The sequence below is a fragment of the Halictus rubicundus genome, chromosome 3, assembly GCF_050948215.1.
Source record: "Halictus rubicundus isolate RS-2024b chromosome 3, iyHalRubi1_principal, whole genome shotgun sequence".
NCBI lineage: Eukaryota > Metazoa > Arthropoda > Insecta > Hymenoptera > Halictidae > Halictus > Halictus rubicundus.
The window spans coordinates 14,882,831-14,903,047 of NC_135151.1; the positions used below are offsets into that span (position 1 = coordinate 14,882,831).

General features: G+C 41.6%; 1 protein-coding gene across 5 annotated transcripts in view; it reads right to left on the reverse strand.

The window, feature by feature from the left end:
• LOC143352752 (putative receptor-type tyrosine-protein phosphatase mosPTP-1) overlaps positions 1-20,217 on the reverse strand; it is a 432,250-nt gene that overhangs the window by 14,178 nt on the left and 397,855 nt on the right. For 3 of the 5 annotated variants that reach the window (XM_076785534.1, XM_076785530.1, XM_076785529.1), the window contains 4 exons: positions 7,726-7,926; positions 5,724-6,004; positions 3,788-4,044; positions 1,261-1,556 (listed from right to left, as the gene is read on the reverse strand). In XM_076785534.1, the coding sequence (XP_076641649.1) occupies positions 1,261-1,556; positions 3,788-4,044; positions 5,724-6,004; positions 7,726-7,926 (1,035 nt within the window). The remainder of the gene's footprint in view (positions 1-1,260; positions 1,557-3,787; positions 4,045-5,723; positions 6,005-7,725; positions 7,927-20,217) is intronic. The other 2 variants (XM_076785533.1, XM_076785531.1) reach the window with 1 other exon arrangement.

The window sequence follows — 20,217 nt, forward strand, 5'->3', positions numbered from 1 at the left end:
CCGTGTTAATCCCGATTTGGAGAGAGATTCACTCGCGGATACAGAGAAGAGATAACAACGTGCTGGGCATCCGCGACAGCTTACAACAGCCGGGATAAAATTAAACGGGCCGACGTATCGCGAGGATGGAGAAGAGACTCGTGACGTTCTAAAGTAGAATACACACCGACCGCGGGCAACGGCGGCAAAAAAAAAACAACAGAAGCGGTAACGAGAACCTGTCAAAACCGTGCGTGTAAAAGATCGAAATAAATTTTTCCAGGAAAACCGTGTTTCGCAATTTCCACGTTGCGGTGCTCTCTGTCGCTGGCAGCTTTTACGCGTCAATATTGTTGCATTTCCAGTATGTTTCAACGATGCTAAATATAAAACGTGGCAAATCTCGACGATTCGCACCTTTGTTTTATTAGCTGTTGCCACTCTTTTTTTGTTTCTTTTGATAGAAAGCACACATCAAAATCCTCCTAAAAACTGTGTGCGTGCGTGTGTGTGTGTGTTTTAAATCATCGTTCAATTTGTAACTGGAACGTAGACTTTTATCGATTTACTGTAGGGAATGTTTCCGATTCGGAAACACGGAACAACGCACCTTAAAACTGAATAGTAATTAATAGATTGCGGTTCTGTATGCGACATAAAAATTATCCACCTGTGTTGTAACAAACGTGAGAGATAGAAGTTTAGTTCGTTTCTTAAAATGTTTAATAAGGTAATAAAACGGTATTTTTAAATTCTTCTAATGTTTTTACCGATTGAAATTACACCTACTCAGTTTTGTCATAAATACGTAAAATTGCGCAGTCTAGCGATTAGCAAGACCTGACTGAAAATTTCAATTTTTTCACTGTCCCAATTAGATTGCGGATTTTATGCGACAAAACTGTGTGGTCATATTATTTCTGACGTATTAACAGACATCCGACCGCACGACTGAATTAATCATTTCCCTAGTATTAATCATATTAGCTGTCTATGCCGTCTGTGCTATCTGTGTAGGAATCGTTCATATTACAGTGAATTCTCGATATATGTCAACAACACGTGCCCTGTCAGCGTCGCGTATCGTCCAGAAGACATACCCGAGCCGTATTATGTTTACATTCCTCGGGGGTATAGAGGTAGTGGGGATGATTCCGCGACGTTTATCATCCAGGTGTTGGCGACATATATAGAGGAATCACTGTATATTTGGAATCGTTCGAACCTGAAGAGTCTACAGTGAATATACAAAATTCGTAACCAATGAAGGATGAGACTCACAGGCAAAGATGTTCACGTATCGGTTCTTCGGTTGGTTTTCGACGTACTGGGAGTTCTTCGCCGGGAACTCGTCGGTCTCCGATTCGATGAACTCGAACTCCTTGCTGAACCCGATGTCACTGTCCGCGTGGAGTTTGGCAACGTGCTGCACGAACTTCTGTATAGCAACCGCGGTCCGTTCGCCGTCCTGCTCGGTGTTCTCCCATTCCTGAAGCATGGGCACGCTCCGGGGCGGATAGCCGAGGAAGTAGTAAGCGGTGTGGAAACATTTCCTGAAAATTGGCCTCAGGCAAGGCCTGATGAGTTTCACCGTAAGCATGCATTCGAACGAAAAAAAAAGAGACATAAGGAGAACGTGAAAAAAACAGTGACGGGAAGACCGAGGGGCAACGGGGGAGCAGTATATCGCGTGGTTGAACGATACGGCGTTATCAGTGTCCCGTCGCGTTGCGTCTCTTTATCGAACACGAAACAAGTTCAGCGTAATAAACAAATTCTAAGGTGCACCGACCAGCCGGCTCGAGGTGCATCTCACGAGGAAAAGTCGTCCACGATTTCCCAGACGGTAAGCAACAAACAAACTCCCCGGACTTTCTTCAACTCACAACTCGAGGTACTTCTTCATGATCGTCGTCGCGCGACTGCCGTTGTCCATCTTAAATGTGCTTCAACGTTCGTTGCCGAGGAACGAAACGAGAAATGCTAGCACGATCAGACCAACAGGAAATCGAGTGACTCGGATGTTTGCGAGACGAAGAGGTTCTCTATTGTGGTCCGCTTTTCGGTCCTCAGCATCTTCGACGACTCGATCAATGGGAAAATCCGATATCGCCACCGGCAAAACGTACTTCGCGCTCGCGAACCGCGTACGACAAGTGCTGCTCGAGATCTGCTTGGCAAAATACTGTCTCTGCTCGACCACGAAGCCTTACTTCGGCGCTGGCGCTGGTTGTTATCGCAACTGATAAGCGGTTAACCGGCGAATCAGAAAGAGAGAAACGGGCCGAGCAGTGTCCACGGAGGAAAGAGGAATCGATCAAAAAAAAAAACTCCGAAACATGTGTTTGCCCTCCGCGTTTGATTTGTGCATTTTCAAATTTTGTACTTGGAATGCTGCGTCTCATCACAGAATTATGTAAAACGAATAATATTTTCGTTTTCGGTGCTCCGAAGGGTTTTAACGTTACAGAAAACAAATTTTCCAAAATATTACTCTTTACAAAAATTGACTTTTCGCCACGAAATACGGATTTTCAGACCATTTTACAAAATTCTGAGAATACGGAACGTAAGATGCTTCTTCAGCCTTCCGTTTAGGCAGAAATGGTCGCCCGTGCGGTAATTGCAGTAGTTGCAGTTGAATCATTATCTATAAGCTTTTGCGAGAGTGATACGGAGCATAGAAAGTTATGAGCGGCGAATCTGGTTAGCATCGAAGCTACGAAGAATTCATTGACGAAAAATAGATTGCTAGACAATTACCTTATCGATGACAGCACATTCCTAGCCTTTTTAACCACCCGATCCATCGTCCTACCCGATGCATCATCGAGTATGATGCAACGTAGACTGACGCGAGTATTAAGATACAGCTCCAAGTGAGAAGGGTCAGATAAACGAATGAAAAACTGCGACACGGGTCGCGATAATTCTCCTTTCGCGATAACGAAACGCCAATGGCAACGTGCAATCTTTCGGTGTCGATCGTTATCATGTACTTTTCAGCAGTTGCATCGATACAGGTCTGGTTGGTGGAATTTCGAACGGAACACTGAATGCATTAGGGTGGTCGTTGATTCTGACTAAATTCTGACACTTGATGTGAAAATGATGTCTGCCAATTTTGGAAGTAATAGGACAACGGTCCTTTGAATCATCAGTTTCCTACAGGGATGGATCATTCTCTAAGACATTTATATTTTAATATTATATCTATTGAAAATAATTTCATTTTGCAATTTGCAATTTGCAAAAATTTCTTCTAGTTCTACATTTTTTAAATTTATTTAGCATACGCTTTTTATACGTTGTAAGTTCATCACAGAAAGACAAAGCTGCACATTTAATATATAAATGCCCATGAAATTGACTGAATTCAGTTCTGCTTATAATTTCATCGACTTCTTTATAATCCGAAAGATTTTTTAAAAATTTTAAATTCTGATACAGAGCTAGGGCAGAAATTGGAGTATTAGACCAAGCTTCAACATATAAAATAATCTATATGCAGAAATCACTAATGCCTTTAATTTCCTCATTATTTGAGAAGAATTCCTCACGAAGTAAATATATTTTTAATTCAGGTCCTGTAGTCCTTCTTTCGGCACAAATCCTTCTCTCGCCAAGTGCCACAATTTAGGGGGATGTGACGAGAAAAATTTTGAAAAAAAATTGTTGAGCCGCATAGTCAAGGATCAGTCTCGGGGACACACAGGGAGTAAAAACTGGAAGACAGAGAGGGGAGAGAGAGAGAGAGAGAGAGAGAGAGAGAGAGAGAGAGAGAGAAAGAGAGAAAGTTGATCCTCACTTCCACAAGACGAACGATGTAATCATCAGCATCACCGCGAGACAGGCGCAAATCATTCCGGCAATCACTCCGCTGCTGAACCTTCTGGTGCTATGGGGCAACAATGGTGGAACTTTGTCGCAATCGCGTGTCGCGCGCACCTTCCGTGGGATGGAACCTTCTCCGTGTATGATTAGCTGGTTGTTGATGGCGCTGCGTGTGCCTCCGCGTACCACGATCTCGTAAACTGTGTTCATCGTCAGGTTCGGTATGATCGTCTGCGAACAAACAACATTTCTCAACGTAAATATTGGCTCTCGTCCCAACAACGAAATTCCTGCCCACGCAATTAAAACTGAAACCATAGAGCTTAACTCAGCCAACGCACAATGATATCTCGTTTCGTGTGAAAAATTCAGGACCGAAACGTCGATTATATCGCGTACGAACACTATTTTCCTTGATCTCTTGCCTCTAGCATCGAACGCAGATAAAGATAGCAAGCAAACAAATTATCGACACCGACGTATGGCTTAAACGATACTATTCCCACGATGAAATCTTTTTGTTTCTAATGATCTTTTTATGAAACTTTCACGAGTACATTCGTGACACTTTCCTGATTAAAATGATACCCAACACGCAAGCAAAATATTTACTGTTTCGCACAGCTTATCGTGTTGTATGGATATGTGTATGTATCACTTTAGATTGATAATATCGATCGATTCGGATAATCGAGGTTGTACTATGTCGTGAATTAAACCAGTAAATATCGTCCAAAATGTGTCGTGTTTGGTCTCATGTTAATTAGAAAAATGTCACAAACATGTTGTTAAAAGAATTATGGGTTCCACGGTCCAGGTTTCAACTAGAATCCTATTGAACATTTCCATAACTCTTTTCATCTCTGTTTTCTGCGTATTTAGAGGCTTGGGAGAAGATAATTTCCAATTCCAAACACTTCTGGCACGCCTGGAGCCGGCTCTTAGAATTAGTCATCGGCAGATAACGTAACGTCATCGGCGATTCCATCGCAACGATTTTCCACAATATGAAAGCTGGTAACTCGATACACAATTAGAGAGGAGGAATCTACGCCTACGGTGGAAGAGGCTCGACCGGTCCAGAAAACTAAACGTTTCGAGATCGATTTCCGGTCCAGCGAACCTCGTTGCCGATTCCATTCGCGAACTCAGAAATCTTCTAAAATGAAGGTGCGCGGAAAATATTGGGTTGTCCGGAAGATTCCTGCCGTTTTTCTGTAGGTGGCATTAGGATAGGTCTGAATATGTCAGAATGATTGAAAACAAATGGTATGTGTACATAGTCCAAAAGGTGATGTCTCAGGCATTTTTAGAAAAAAGTTTGATTAGGATACATTAAGTTTTGTTAGTTTTATACGTTCTTCAATATGGAAGGAAACAGACTGCATTATAGGTATTTGATATTTTTTTCTTTCAAAAGCTGTTGGATCTTGGTTGGGATGTGCTACCCCATTCACCCTATCAACTAGACATTAAACCTTCAGATTTTCATCTCTTTAGGTCAATACAAAATTCCCATAATGACAAAAACTTTAACTCTTTGGTCGACATAAAAAATCATGTTAAAAAGTTTTACGCCAAAAAACGCAAGTTGCGTGAAAGATAGAGAATGATTGTGGAACGAAATGGCACTTATAATAATTCAATAAATGTATATTGAAATTTAAATGTACTGTGTTTCAGTTTTCCGGACAACCCAATACAGTGGAAAAATCCCGAGCCGGTCATACTGACGGCAAAGTTTAGGTATTCTGTTCTCGACGACCGATTTTTTCTTCCAGTCATAACATATTACAAAAATGGTAAGTAGTTTAAATAAAGAAAACGGCGCGAATCAATGCAACCCCGTAATAGATTCCAAGTGAGAGTCGTTGGGGGTGAAAGTGCGAAAGCGAGCAATGTCAACGTACAGCGGTCTCAATTTGGTCCTTCTCGGTGAAGACTTCGATCTCCTCGTAGCGGTTGTCGTTCTCGATCCGGTACTTGATGAAATAGTAATCGATCGGGCCCCAAAAGATGCTTGGCCTGGCCCATTGGATGTAGACGGAGTCGTGGGTCTGACAGCTCACGTTCAAAATCAACGGTGCTCCCGGTCCAGCGACGTCCGTCTGCCGAATTATGTGATCCGAAGGCTCGCCCTCGTTCTTCCATGTGTACGCCTTTACCCATATTTTGTACTCGGTGTTCGGCTCTGGAAGGAAAACGTTCTTTAATCAGAATGGGAGGATCTACTTTGTCTTAGCGGCTCGGCCGTTTGGCCGGAGACCAAAGCGGGCTCGACTGTTTTGGCTCTGGAACAATGACGGTAAGGGTTCATAAAATTATTCCAGAACATTCCCCTCGAGCGTATTATTGCGCTATACCCTCTTTATTCGCAAAACAGAGGTCTCACGTGCTAACACACAGGATAAGAAGACCGTTATCTGGCGTAAGAGACGGTATAGGGTGACCTGTCCAGCGAATGAACGCTTAAGCTGCATGTCTGTTGAAATTAGTATTCGCAAATCGCTATTTAATTTTCTGGGAACTATGGTAGAGGTACTCTGGTTTTCGAGGCCGTTTTTGCACGAAATTTTGGGAATTATTGAATCTTCTGCCTTGGGATTTCGCAGGCATACTTATTGCTATTTAAAGTACACGTAGGATTTTTTCAAATAAGAATAGTTAAAATTACACGAGTTACATATGTTGTGAAAAACATGGGTCTTTCCACTAATGTGAAACAGAAAAATTCAGTTGTTTATTAACAGGAAGGAACATAGTCATGGTCTGAACCAAACGAGGAGATGAATGACCGATTTTTTAATATTCTTCTTAAAAATTTAAAATATTCTGGTTCCTGCAACTTTTCTTTCTTAGTCAACGTTTGATTTGTGCACAGTACGAAGGTAGCCATGCTAGCTGTCCAGCCGACTTCATTCACGAGAGGCTCATAAAATATGATTGTCAAGAGTGGGGTAGATAGTGTCTCTTCTTTCAAAAAACAACCTATTCAATCAAACTGGATAATTACACTGTTCAACACTAATTCTGCGATCCGATTTTCTCCGCCGCCATTAGATTTTGAGAGATTTAATTTTGAAAAGCCACATTTTCGATTTTAAGGATTTCTCCTGTTCTAATTGTGACACAACTAAGCAAATTCAACGGTAGGTATATTTTTCGATTGATCATTCTCGATTTTGATCAATAAAACATTGAAAACCGAAGATTTGTTTTGGATCAAATTAATCTGAACCGTGTACCATGTGAACTACTGTGTCCCCTAGAAATGGAATTATTAGTTGAAATTTAAAAAAGAATTTTTACGCCAATATATTCGGTGCGCCGATTAGATCTGTGGAATGCAAGAAGGTTGAAAGAGAGAACTCACAGTTCAGACATCCTAATTTCTCAATTTTTATTTAATTCTATTAATCTGATTTTATGGAGGCTGTTGAGTTGACAGTCGAAGTGTTAAACGGCTCAAGATTAGACAAATCTGGCTGCGAGAGCAGCACGCATCTTGAAATGAGGATCGAGTAAGTGAGTGATTCGTTAGCCGAATCCCCGGTTTCGGCGCGTTATCTAGCGGTGCACTAATCTGCAGCCATCCAACTCAAATATGTCGATAAGAGCTTATCGATGCCCCAAGTGTGCGGACGTCTCTCATTCCATTACCTGAACGATAATTCTCGGTACGCTATTCATTCGATGTTGGTTCAGTTCTGTCCCAAAGTAGGCAATACCACCCCCTAGGGAGTTTTGGAACCCAATCTAAGGGATGCGGGTTCTAGTGGCTTCGGGTGATGTTAGCAGTCGTTGAATCAAAAATAAGGCGTAAGAGAAAATCCCGTGTTCTATCTTTTGTGCAACATAATCGAAACTGGACGGAGTGCGCAAGCGAAAGAAATGTTTACAATCGACACTTACTCAGTTTTTTCAAGACGAACTCGATAATCGACCCATCGTAGTTGTCGGATTTGTACATCTGAACGTGGGTGTAGTTGGCATGCATGTAATAGATGCGATAACCGGATATGATCCCATTGGCGCTCTCGGGCTCGGACCATGACAATTCGATGGTGTCGGAGTTGATGCCATGGGACGTAAGGTTCAGCGGTTTTGTTGGCGCTGCAAACAGAATTCATCAAACAAATTATTATGCGTACAAATTAATTCTCGGTCCTAACATTAAATTCATCAGTCGTATTTTTCAATATGTCTGTACATTGAATACACAATTCCATCAATGGGTATCGGATCAAGTTCGCTACGGGAGAAACACGTCCACACCATGACGCTTCCATGTTTAATAATGGATAGAACGCATCGCCATTGAGACACCCTCGAACGTGAAGACAATTTTCCATATTTTTGAATGCGCTGCGGCTCAATATTCCCAGCTCCGTAAACTATTTTTCGGTCGATGCACTTGGCGGCGCGGCTCTTTCTCCCCTTTTCGCCCCTTTTCTCTTCTTTTCGGCGGGCTCGTCATCTTCCAAGGTGGCTTTCCAATTTCCCGCGCACAAAGACGAGAGCCGGCTCGCGTCGACCGAAGTCTGAATAATTAATTTCGCCTCGAGTATCTTCTCAGACCCCTCGCGTCGCCGGAGTTATACTGCATACAGCCGCGGCGTTCTCACTTTTCGTACGGCCGACCACCGTGTCTAAGATCGAGACTGCGTCCTCTTCGACGCGTCTAAAGACCACTCCCTCTCGCGAATAAGTCGCGGGACAACCGGGGCTTAACTGTTTGAGAGGAGCCGGCTCATTCCGGGAATCCAGTCGAAGAGCCACGAGCGTCGACATCACGCTTCTCTTGTACCCCCGCAAGAAGACTGCTCGTTTACTATTCACTATTCGAAATAATATTGTACGTAATATTAGAATAATGATCAAAATGAGATTCGGTTTGAAATAGCGAATAATCATTCCGCGGTGTAAATAACGATCCCGCGGTAGAGTGCAAACACGCGACTTTTAATTGCGCTTTTCAACGCGCAGAGGGAGAAAAATAATTACGTTGCGCCGCGCCCGAACGGTTGAACATCGCCCCGAGACGATCGCGTGAAAGAAAAAGATGCTTGTGAAAGCGAGCCATTGTCGAGGCTGACTAGGGGAACACCCCTAAAGTCAATATGCCACCCTAATACTTCGAGGATGGTCAGGGCATCATAAATAACACCGGGAGCAGCGAAGAGCAAGGACACTGGTGTGTAAACGAAGTTGTCCCTGCCAGATGACAATGTTTCCTTTTGGAAGTGCCTGCTGAGACGTAAATACGTCCTCGTCGCAGGTCCCGCTGGTTCGGGAAAAGCGAGGATTATGCGTCATTCATCTTTAAGCAGATATCGCACGTGCACAGCATGTGCTCGTGGTTCTCTTATAACAGTTCGAAAGGCTTGCCTCTTCGGTTTAATGTGGATTAGCATGTCTCGAGCAGATGCGAGCGAAAGTTTACTCCGATAGCGGACGAGAATTACAAACAGAGCCGAAGTACTTAAATGTTTAAGTTCACCTTGTTCCGCCGCGCGAATTCGATTCTCTCGATTATTCATTGTGCGACGCAGGCTCTTCCCTGCTGATCATTTCATGCGCATTCCCTGGACTGAAGAAGTTTAATGTTATACTTGGATTTCTCAAGATCACGGAAATTCAAGTGCAATACGGTTGACAAATATTTGGTTGGCCTGCAGTTCGCAATTTTTAGTCCCTCGTCAAATTTCATCTGATATTATTATAACATTCAAAAAATGTCGTAGTTTACCATTTTATATTTGTTGCCCTATACCACTCAGCTGCATGTACTAACTTCAATTCAGGCCGGAAGTAGAGGACTTTCAACCCTCAGCACACCAAGGTGAATGTTTTAAAACCCTCGGTTTTAATTTTCTTCTAAAAATCATTTTAACCGATTTCAAAAAATCTGTTTTGTATCTAAGCAAGAGGTATCTATTTAAAAAATTCGCCAGCAGTATCCTGCACAGTAAATCCTCCCGAAAGCCATTTTTAAAGCCCATCAAAGTCGCCAAAAGCCGAGGAACCACAACCGCGAACCCTAACAGTGGTCGGACGGAGTCGTTTCAACAGAAAGTTGATTAGCAGATGAAACAAAAGAACGAACAAGCGGAAAACATTCTACGGTACGGCTTCACGATTGAATTTCGCGGAGTTTCAGCAACGTAACGAGGATTTCCAAGCAGCATCGCGCGCCACGCGACGTACCAAACTCGAAGCTCGTAATCAGATTCTGCACAGGCCGCAGTCAAAACCTTCGGTAGGTACTTATCGAAATTCACAGCCGGCGCAGCTGCGCGTGTTTTCGATTCGGGACGATACCTCGAGGAAAACGATACCCTCCGAACACCAAACGGACTTCAATAACGCACGCCGTACCCCTAGTGCTTCTGCGTAACACAATACTCCAGCAAACGGTGTGAAACGCCGAGCTTGGCCCGCGCTCCAACTTTGACTATGGATGTGAACGATCGTTGGGGTGGCAAATCGTGCATGATAGAAAACGCAGGGGCTTCAATTTTCACCTGGACACGATGTCCTTTTGTTCTTCTTCTGGCTCGCTCTGTGGGACAGATCAGCTTCGTGAATAACGACAGGACAATCGTGAAATAATGAAATAAGTGTTCTTAATTTTCTCTTCATCTTCAGCGGAACCGAGAATACTTGTAAGCAATCAAATAAATATGCTACGGGCAATTCAGTTAATATTCAATCTAACGAGAACACAACTCCGAGCGAAATGCAACGAATGGACCTGAAAAATACTGTACAGTAACGGCTTAGTGTACGGCACAGAATGCGTGCGTCAAATAGCAATTGGTCGTGTAAATTCATTCGGGACCGGATGAAAAAAAAATTACGCGTGAAAATTCTTGTTGCACGGGCTGCAATTCGATATCGATACGATCGGGCGACAAATTGCGTTCGGAGTATTTACCCACGTTCGAACGTGATCAAACGAGTTTTGACGCTGCCAGGGGGAAACGCATGGAACAAACGGGTTTATTTGGCGATTCTAGAGAATAGACCAGTCCGGCTCGTCTTTGCTTTTCCACTTAAACCCTCGTTAGTTTCGATTCTGATCTGATTTTTGGACATTGGTGTCTCTTCTGTCACGTTCGTATACAGAAATACTTGTTAAAAATAAATAAATCCACATATCGATATTGTGTACCTGTGTTATTTACCTTCCGGACACTATGCGTGTTTGTACAGGAATTTATCAGATCAAAGACGGAAGGTTTCATTTCAATGGAACGAAATTTTCTTTGACAATAAATAATAATTTCGTTACTTTCGCAAATTTCTCCGCAAAAATTTGATGGACATTTTCGAAATATTTTACTATAGATTTGTGCAAAAGTTCCCCTTCGAATCATACAGAACAAAATGATGCACCTTACCGCGCTAAATACATCGAGAATTCTCGATATACATATATCAACAACACTGGTCTTGCCAGCGTCGTCCAGGAGACATACCCGAGCCATGTTTACGTTTACATTTCTCGGCGTCCGAGGCCTCTCGAGCTTCGTGGCCCCTCACGGGGTATACCCCGCGGTAGTCGAGAAAATACCGCGACGTTTTTCATCCAGGCTTTGGCGACGTAAATAAAGAAATCACTGTAGTTTATAGTTTCGCTACTTAGGAAATTTTTCCGCGGACTTTGGGAGGATATTTATGACACGTACTACAGATTTGTGCAAAAAGATATTTCCCGAGCTCGTTCCACGAGAATCCCCCCACGATGCATACAGAACACGGTGATCAATGTCGCTCCTTACCGCACTAAATAGTAAACAATTTCGTTGGTTCAGCAAATTTTTCTGCAAACTTTGAGAGGATATCTATGACACGTTGTACTATAGATTTGTGCAAAAAGATATTTCCCGAGCTCGTTCCACGAGAATCCCCCCACAAGGCAAAAACAGACCACGGTGATCAATGTCGCTCCTTACCGCACTAAATAGTAAATAATTTCGTTACTTTATCAAATTTCTCCGTAAACTTTGAGTGGATATCTATGACACGTACTACAGATTTGTGCAAAAAGATATTTCCCGAGCTCGTTCCACGAGAATCCCCCCACAAGGCATACAGAACACGGTGATCAATGTCGCTCCTTACCGCACTAAATAGTAAATAATTTCGTTACTTTATCAAATTTTTCCGTAAACTTTGAGAGGATATCTATGACACGTACTACAGATTTGTGCAAAAAGATATTTCCCGAGCTCGTTCCACGAGAATCCCCCCACGATGCATACAGAACACGGTGATCAATGTCGCACCTTACCGCACTAAATAGTAAACAATTTCGTTGCTTCAGCAAATTTTTCTGCAAACTTTGAGAGGATATCTATGACACGTTGTACTATAGATTTGTGCAAAAAGATATTTCCCGAGCTCGTTCCACGAGAATCCCCCCACAAGGCAAAAACAGACCACGGTGATCAATGTCGCTCCTTACCGCACTAAATAGTAAATAATTTCGTTACTTTATCAAATTTCTCCGTAAACTTTGAGTGGATATCTATGACATGTACTATAGATTTGTGCAAAAAGATATTTCCCGAGCTCGTTCCACGAGAATCCCCCCACAAGGCAAAAACAGACCACGGTGATCCACCTCGGAACCGAAGTCGACCGCGAAAGTATCCATTCGCGTTCCCACATTTCGTATTCACCCTTTCTGTTTCTGTTCCATTTCCGCGACGGTTTTTCCACGCAGGTTCGTCCGGAAAGCGACGGCCTCCCGCAATATCGCCGACTGTCGAAATCGTCTATTTTAGCTCGGGGAACGGAAGAACCGCGCGTCACTCCGTTTCGTATTCACCGCGCATTAAGGATGGAAATGAAGAGGCGAGTCACGACGATTAGAAGGAAGGCTTTAGAATTCGCGGCCGAACGATGATGTTGTATCGAGTACGTGCACGCACGAGCTGAAAAATGAGTACGATTACGCGGTGAATAGGCAAGGTCGAGCAACCCGTTCCACGTCCCGGCAAAACAACCGCGGAAAAAAGTAAAAAGAAAAAAAAAAAGAAAAGGAAGAGAAAGGCGAGAACCCAGTCCCGCTGATTACGTCGTGGACTCGCGGCATTTTTCCCCGACGACTTTTCCGGGTCGAGGGAAAACGCGAATCTGCCGACCCTTTCTCCTCGCCTTCGACGGAAACTTTTGTCCTCGATCCTTTCAAACCGAATTTTTTCGTTCAAACAATGCGCGCGACATTTTGTTCCCGTTCGTTCTGTTTTGACTGAATACCTTCGTATTTTTTAAGAGTATATTTGCTGTAATGGTTGAAATGACGTACAGTGGCTCCAAAATGTAGAGCAGTAACACATTTTTTTATTAAATTTTTTAATTCAAAATCGTACAACAAGCCTGGTCACAGGCCCCTGTATTAGAAAATATTTTCTATGGTTTAATCTACCATAGGAAGATTGAACCTTCTCCCTTACAATTAGTCGTCTTATTAATTGTAAGCTTTGAATGAAAGGTGTACTGTCAAGTTTACTGAAATATGCAGTACACAATGAACACTAATTTTTGTTGCATGAAACATTTAAAAAATTAAAAAAAAAAAAGAACCATTATTTACGGTCCCATTAATTCTATGACGAAGTTTAAATAGATAGAGTAAGAGGCCCAATTACTGTGGAGGTACCAATTACTGTGCCTATATTAATTATACTTATAATTATACTTATACTTATTTTGGAAGCATAATGAATATTAAAAGAAAGATATTAAATTTGTTTCATTAAAATCAGTTAATACATATGCATATTAATATCCATTATGCTTTAAAAATAAGTATAATTAATATAGACACAGTAATCGGTACCCCCACGGTAATTGGATCCCTCGCCTTAGTTCTGCGGTTTTTGTAAAGGTAAACAAGGAAATATCAAAGTACATCTAATAAGTAGTGTGAATAGTACTCGTTTCTTCTGGACTGAAATGTCATGCTTTCGTTATGAACACAGAAGAGGATGTAGCTGTTAGGGTAAATGTAGGTTTAAAGGCAAAACGTAACTTTAGAGTAACGGTTATAGAATTCCGTTTCCTCGTACCGAGCCATTAAAGATAAAGTAACTTTGCTGAACACAATTGCGACAGAAATGCCAAGACGAGGCATAGTGAAGAGTCTTGTCTCTTGCTCGACTACCCATTTCAAAGATTCTGTTAAAGTTTGAAGGAGAAAGTTCTTTTCTTAACCTCCGACGATGTTAACCTCGTTGGACCTCGTGCGATTACTGGATTGCGGATTTTAAGCATTCACGAGAGAAATGAATAGGTGCAATTTATCTTCTAATTGCTAACATATACTACTCACAATCCCAAAACTACAGATTCATAATTTCAAGCATAAAGTCTCGTCTACATTAGTAAATATTCATTTCTTAACCCTTTGCACTCGAAGCCATTTTAACTGCAAAACGAAACATTTCTTCCGACCTAGAATATTTCCCTTCTATAGATTTTTTTCAGGTTATACATACAAAAATGATGCAATCTCCTCGTACAGTACTGAAGTGTTTAGTAATTTATAAAATACAAACAAATTTAATAAAGTCAAATATATTTTGAGTGGCGCCTTATAGTCGCCATTCGAGTGCTAAGGGTTAAATATTTATTTCACATTTACGGAATTTAAATAATTTTACGGAATAAAAATTGATGCCAGGCTCATATCGAATTTCAAGTGTACAATTGTGTAGACAGTGCGAATAATTGGAGGCTAAAGAGCAGATATATTAATAGAATATTTATGAGTAAAATGTATTAGTTACACTTCGCTAAACATATTAAAAGGAGAAAGAAATTTCTCCTTGACTCCTGCTTAGTGGCAATCATTATTTTGCATAGAGATCCGCGGTCTAGTTGTTACTTTTACAGTCGACTGGATCGACAGATTGAATTTCAATGTCGTTGGAAATGAAAGGATCGGTAATCGTTCGTCAGAGTGTTAGCGCGAACCGGCACGCCACGTTCTCCGCAGGTGACTAATCTCCCGCACCGAAACAAAACCATCTATCCAGGTACGAGTCTTTTATGCGGAATCCTATTTCAACAGAGGTCGGAGTGCCTTCATAAATACCAGGCAATTCGAGTTACGGATCGATTCTTCTCGGAAATAACACAGCGTTGCTTTCATATTTTCCTAACGTTGCCGCGCGCACAACCCGCGATGCTATCGGCCACTCAAATTATCGCCAGAAAGGAACGCAGCAACCGGAAAATTTTAATACATTGTACAAGCGAAATTGCCGGCACTCAGGCAACGCTTTGGTTAATGACTCGGCCCAGACCTGGCAAATCGGCAGGTGAGTCAGGAGCACGCTATCGACGATGCCGTGAAATGATCGGACAAAAGCCCCAATGAAACTTGTTCCCTGAACATTCCAGGTGTGTTATAATTTATGACGAATAAAAAATATTCGACTCCCAATGCAGAACATTTTTTAACATAGCTTCACCTTCGGGAAAATGTCAGAAATTGAACACTTCAAGCAGAATGAATGAAGAAGTTTGTTAAATTATCCTACCTTTGTACAGACAATTCCCTTATTTACTACACGGTATATGTATAACCTTCGCATAGTCTTACGACAGTAATGGGGCACGGTAGGGGCCCCTCAAACGCCTACTTCTCCCACCAATCACTCTTTCCTGCAGTGCGAAGAGAAGGAGACAATGAGCGTCCCCACAAAGGGGACACTCTTGTCTCAATTGAGACAAAAATTGTTACCATTGTACAGGAAATTCCCATATTTACTACACACTATGTATATGTATAATTTTCATACAGCCTTACGACATAGTATCGTTCTAACGTGGTTACATAATTGACAAAACACCCGGTATAGTACGTTATTTTCACTGAAATTTGGTATAACAATCCTTCAAGAAGTACACAAAAAGAACAACTGAAATAACAGTACGCAAACAGTTGTTGTTAGCTCGTGCAATATAAACTGTCTCATTTCTAATTTTTTCATTGCTCGATTATTACGCGAGTATTGAGAAAATGTATGCCCCTTCGTGTTACCTTAGACTTGACAAAAACTGAATTATTTAAACAATATTAGGCGCAAATGATAGACTCATGCTGAGCAGAGGACATTAACATAAAAATCAAAAAATTGTTTGAATTTCGAGAGCACCAAACAGTACATTGCTACGAAAAAAAACGGTTGCGCGACACAAACGACAGGCTGTGGGTATTGCATTAATTGGCAGGCGACGCGATACAATAAATAGACCGCGAGGTTTAATAATAAAAATATCGATTTGACCTGCGGAGTACGATTCAGTCGAGCAGGACGCGTTTGGCAATTTTCTCTGAAGTCTCGACAGGCTTCATTAAAGAAACAAATGCAGCCGACCTTGAAGTGTCCTTGGCCCTGCCTACAAGCAGCTCATCATATGAAATTCTAATGTCCTCCTCGACCTCTTTCAACACTCGCACTTTCAGTTTCTTCTCGATTGATTGTACCGTTCACGGTCTATCGAGCGCGCGCGTTGTAACCGATCACCCTGTATAGAATTCCCGACCGTAATTATCTAAATGATCGGAAGAAAACCGACTCTCCGGGGATGCATAGAAGGGGCGTTCCACGAGGATACGAGAAATAGGCGAAAGTGGCTTTATTAGGATAGGCTCGGTATGAGTAACGACGTGCCAGTGAAAGGAACCGTTGATAAGAAAACGAACAACCAGTGACGGCTACCTGTTTCTCGCGTCGCCCTGTCCACAATTTCCTGGACGGAAAATTTATGAATTTCGAACACACTGTGCGGATTTTCGCGGCGATTTCACCCACGACAAACCAATGCCACGTTCGCAATCCTGATCATTCTCCCCATAAAATATTAGACGCAGAAACAATTTCTTTCATGCAAACGATATACAGTATCGTCTCGATACTACATTATTTTTTTTATGAATCTTTCGCCAACATATTTCTGACATTTTTCTGTTTACAATCAGGCAGAACATGGCATGATTCGGAGCATGTTTGTTCAATTGACGATTCAGCGGAATTTCGTTATCGATATCTGAATTCTCCCTTATCCATTCTCCATCGCCATTACCCCAAAAGCGACAAATGTACAACACGATTTCTTGCAAAAGTAAGTAAACATTTAATCTAACGCCGTAGGTGGATAACTGTTCTGTTATCCGAGCAATCATGTTCCATGGATGAGTTCGGATAATTGAGGTTGTATTGTATCGTTAGTTAAACGATTAAACATGATTCAAGTTGTGTCGTGTTTGATCAGAGAAATGATTTTGATCAGAAAAGTTGATCAGTTCGTCAACATGACGAACATGTTGGTAAAAGTTTCATTAAAAAATCATTGGAAACGAAAAAGTTTCATCAGCACTTTAAAACATTTATCAAATCAGGACATTATTGTCCCGTAAATCTTAAATTGTGATATGTGAAAATGTTTTTAATGAATTTATTATTTATTATGGTCATTAATAATAATAGCGAATATTTTGTCTAATTATTTTTTCTTAGAGCTTTCACGGAAAACTGAATTTATTTCTACACTTAATGTTTATGTAAATACTTGTAGGTTTTACATAAATATTAATTATCGAGAGAAGGTAATAACTACAAATTCAGCGAGTGTTAGGCGAGATCAAGCCATTAGTAAAAACTTCTTGTGTAACCATCACTTCTGAGACAAGAAACATTGCAGCCAGTTTGACAACTGAATTGTTATTCGTCGAGCCTACTTCAAACGTGTTCTTAAATTATTCGTCGCTTAGTACTTTTCTTTTGACTTCCTATTTCCCTGCTCCACTTTCTATTTCCCCTGGCAACTTCTACTGAAATGGTCTCCATTCCTCAACTTCGTTTATGGTTTGGGTTCAGTTAATTATGCTTCCTTTTTCTTTTTATTTATTAAACACTTGGGTGGTATTTTGTAACAGCTTGTAGTTGCAGCTTGCCTCTTGTTTTTGTGTAGCGTATCAAATCGCGCGCTATGTTAAGTACGTATGCATTTCCGTTCTGCTCGATGCTCAATATGTTGAAATCGTAATAATAAGAATACTAGGTATGTTGATTGGGTTACCTTTAAATCACCGACAAAAGGGACTGCGGTCTTATAACCCAAAGACGATGTCGGTGAAATGATTGTCGGTGATTTCAACATGCCGGAAAATAAACATTGTCGGTGAAATCGTGTCGATGAAAACATTGTCGGCGAAAAGATTGTCGCTAATTTAAACGTAACCCGTGTTAATTTGTGAGGTAATTGATTTGGTGTCTCCAGACGGGTCAAAAACTATGCTTTAAAGGTATTTCAATGTAACCTCTTCCCAGTCCTTTTGGGTTTCGAACCACTGTATATGACACTACATTTAGTATTTCATAGAAGTAACGAAAATGTATTTCTTCAGATTTTTAACGATTTTTATCATAAAAAATCTCCAACCAAATAAACTTATCGAACGAGTTCCCCATAACTGCAACTATCCAATCTGGGTAATCGAAAATTTACAGCCGCGGACGTAATTTGCGAGAATGCGTCGAATAAAGAAAAAGAATGTCTTGAGCTGGCGACAGCGATCGACCGGCAAAATCACTGATTCTGCCAGCACGGGTTGCCCAATCCCCTATCGGATAAAATTCAATAGCCATACAAAGACGTTGTCGTTCAACTATAATTGCCGGCGGTGTTGGATTGCAAAAGATTAAGTGGGGCAGCCGACTGAAAAAGGCGACGGGGTTTCGCGGGGCGTTGTCCATTAATTCAAGGAGCGCGTCCTCCTCTATGGACATTAGCAAACTGTACGAAAAGAAAAAACCGGCTAGACATTTCGGAGCATGCGAATTAGAATCGCGACCTTGGGGCCTGTCGTCCGTCGCGCTCGCGCGCGCCTTCGGCACGTAAAAATAGCACGTCTGGATGGCTCGCGAAAGATAACGTGCTTTGACTTTCAAAAAAACGAAATGAAAAGAAACCGGGCATAAACGCGACGAGTATTTCCATAATTTTATACCTGGCCCGAGAGAGGACGCCGGTGAGGTCAACAAGCACGGCCCACCGTACGGTTGTTGCAACCGATGACGCCGTGAGGTGGAGAAAGAAAGAAAGAGAGAGAGAGAGAGAAAGAGAGAAGCTTTTGCATGCGGATCACGCGTCCCGCGAATCAAAACCCGAGGACCATTGCGAAAAGTGGACCAAAACGGGACGAAGAAGTCCGCGGCTGGTTTTCATCGCCAGAAACGTGATTTTCTCGTGAAGGGACCGTGATTAAATATCGCTGGAGGGCGTTCAATAGAGTCGCACTGGGGCGCAAATAGCCTTGCGCGTTCCAGTACATCTCTGTCTTTTCCTATCTTTTTCTTTCTCTGTATTCTGTGTTCGGATATTCCAGCAAATATTGCGCGTTTCTATCTACAGTCGTTCGAAACTCCGTACCACCCTCTGAAACAAAGTAACTTTTTCAACCCCATTTCATCGAACGCTTTCAGGAGAATATTTTCAAGCCATTATATTAGGGGAACCCATAAGTAATCAATTATTTTGAAATCTAAAACAAACTTTGTAGTAAATTCAAGTTTTTATTTCTTAATTTATTATATACTCTCCATCGTTATCAAGGACAGTTTGCCATCTTTCCTGCAAATTTTCAATCCCCCTCTTATAGAAATCCAGGGTTCGTGAAGCAAAATATGACTCAAGATGCCTCCTAACATCTTCTACAGAATGTTTTATTTCTTAAATAATGCTCCAGAGATCTGAAAAGATGATAGTCAGAGTGAGCAATATCCGGTGAGTACGGGGGGTGCGGTAAAACTTGCCATTACAATTCTTTGATTTTTTCCTGAGTTTCGCTGTATGAAGCCGGGCATTGTCAATTTGCAGTATTACATCTTTTCTGTGAGCTAAAGATGCCCTCTTTTTCAATAGTTCTGAATACAGCCGTTGTAATTGCTGACAATACAACTCAGCAGTAACTGTTTCTCCAGGTTTCAACAACTCAAAGTGAATTATGCCACGACAGTCTCACCAAATGCACAGTAACACCTTTCTAAGTGATAAGCTAGGTTTAAGGGTTGATATTGCGGTTTGATTTGCAGAAAGCCATTGCTTGGAACGCTTTATGTTATCATAAAGAATCCATTTTTCATCTCCGGTAACGATTCTGCTAAGAATGAATCTCTACGAAATCTGGATAGCAATGAAGTGCAAATTGATCGACGAATATTCTGGTTGGTCTAAGATAATTGATGCGGTACCCATATTCCTTGCTTATGTGCCTTTCCCATTTCGTGTAGGTGCCTTTGTATAGTTGACCATGTGGACCCAAGGCTTCTCGATAATTCTTGTATACTTAATTTTGGATCAGCTTCCACTAGAGATTTTAGG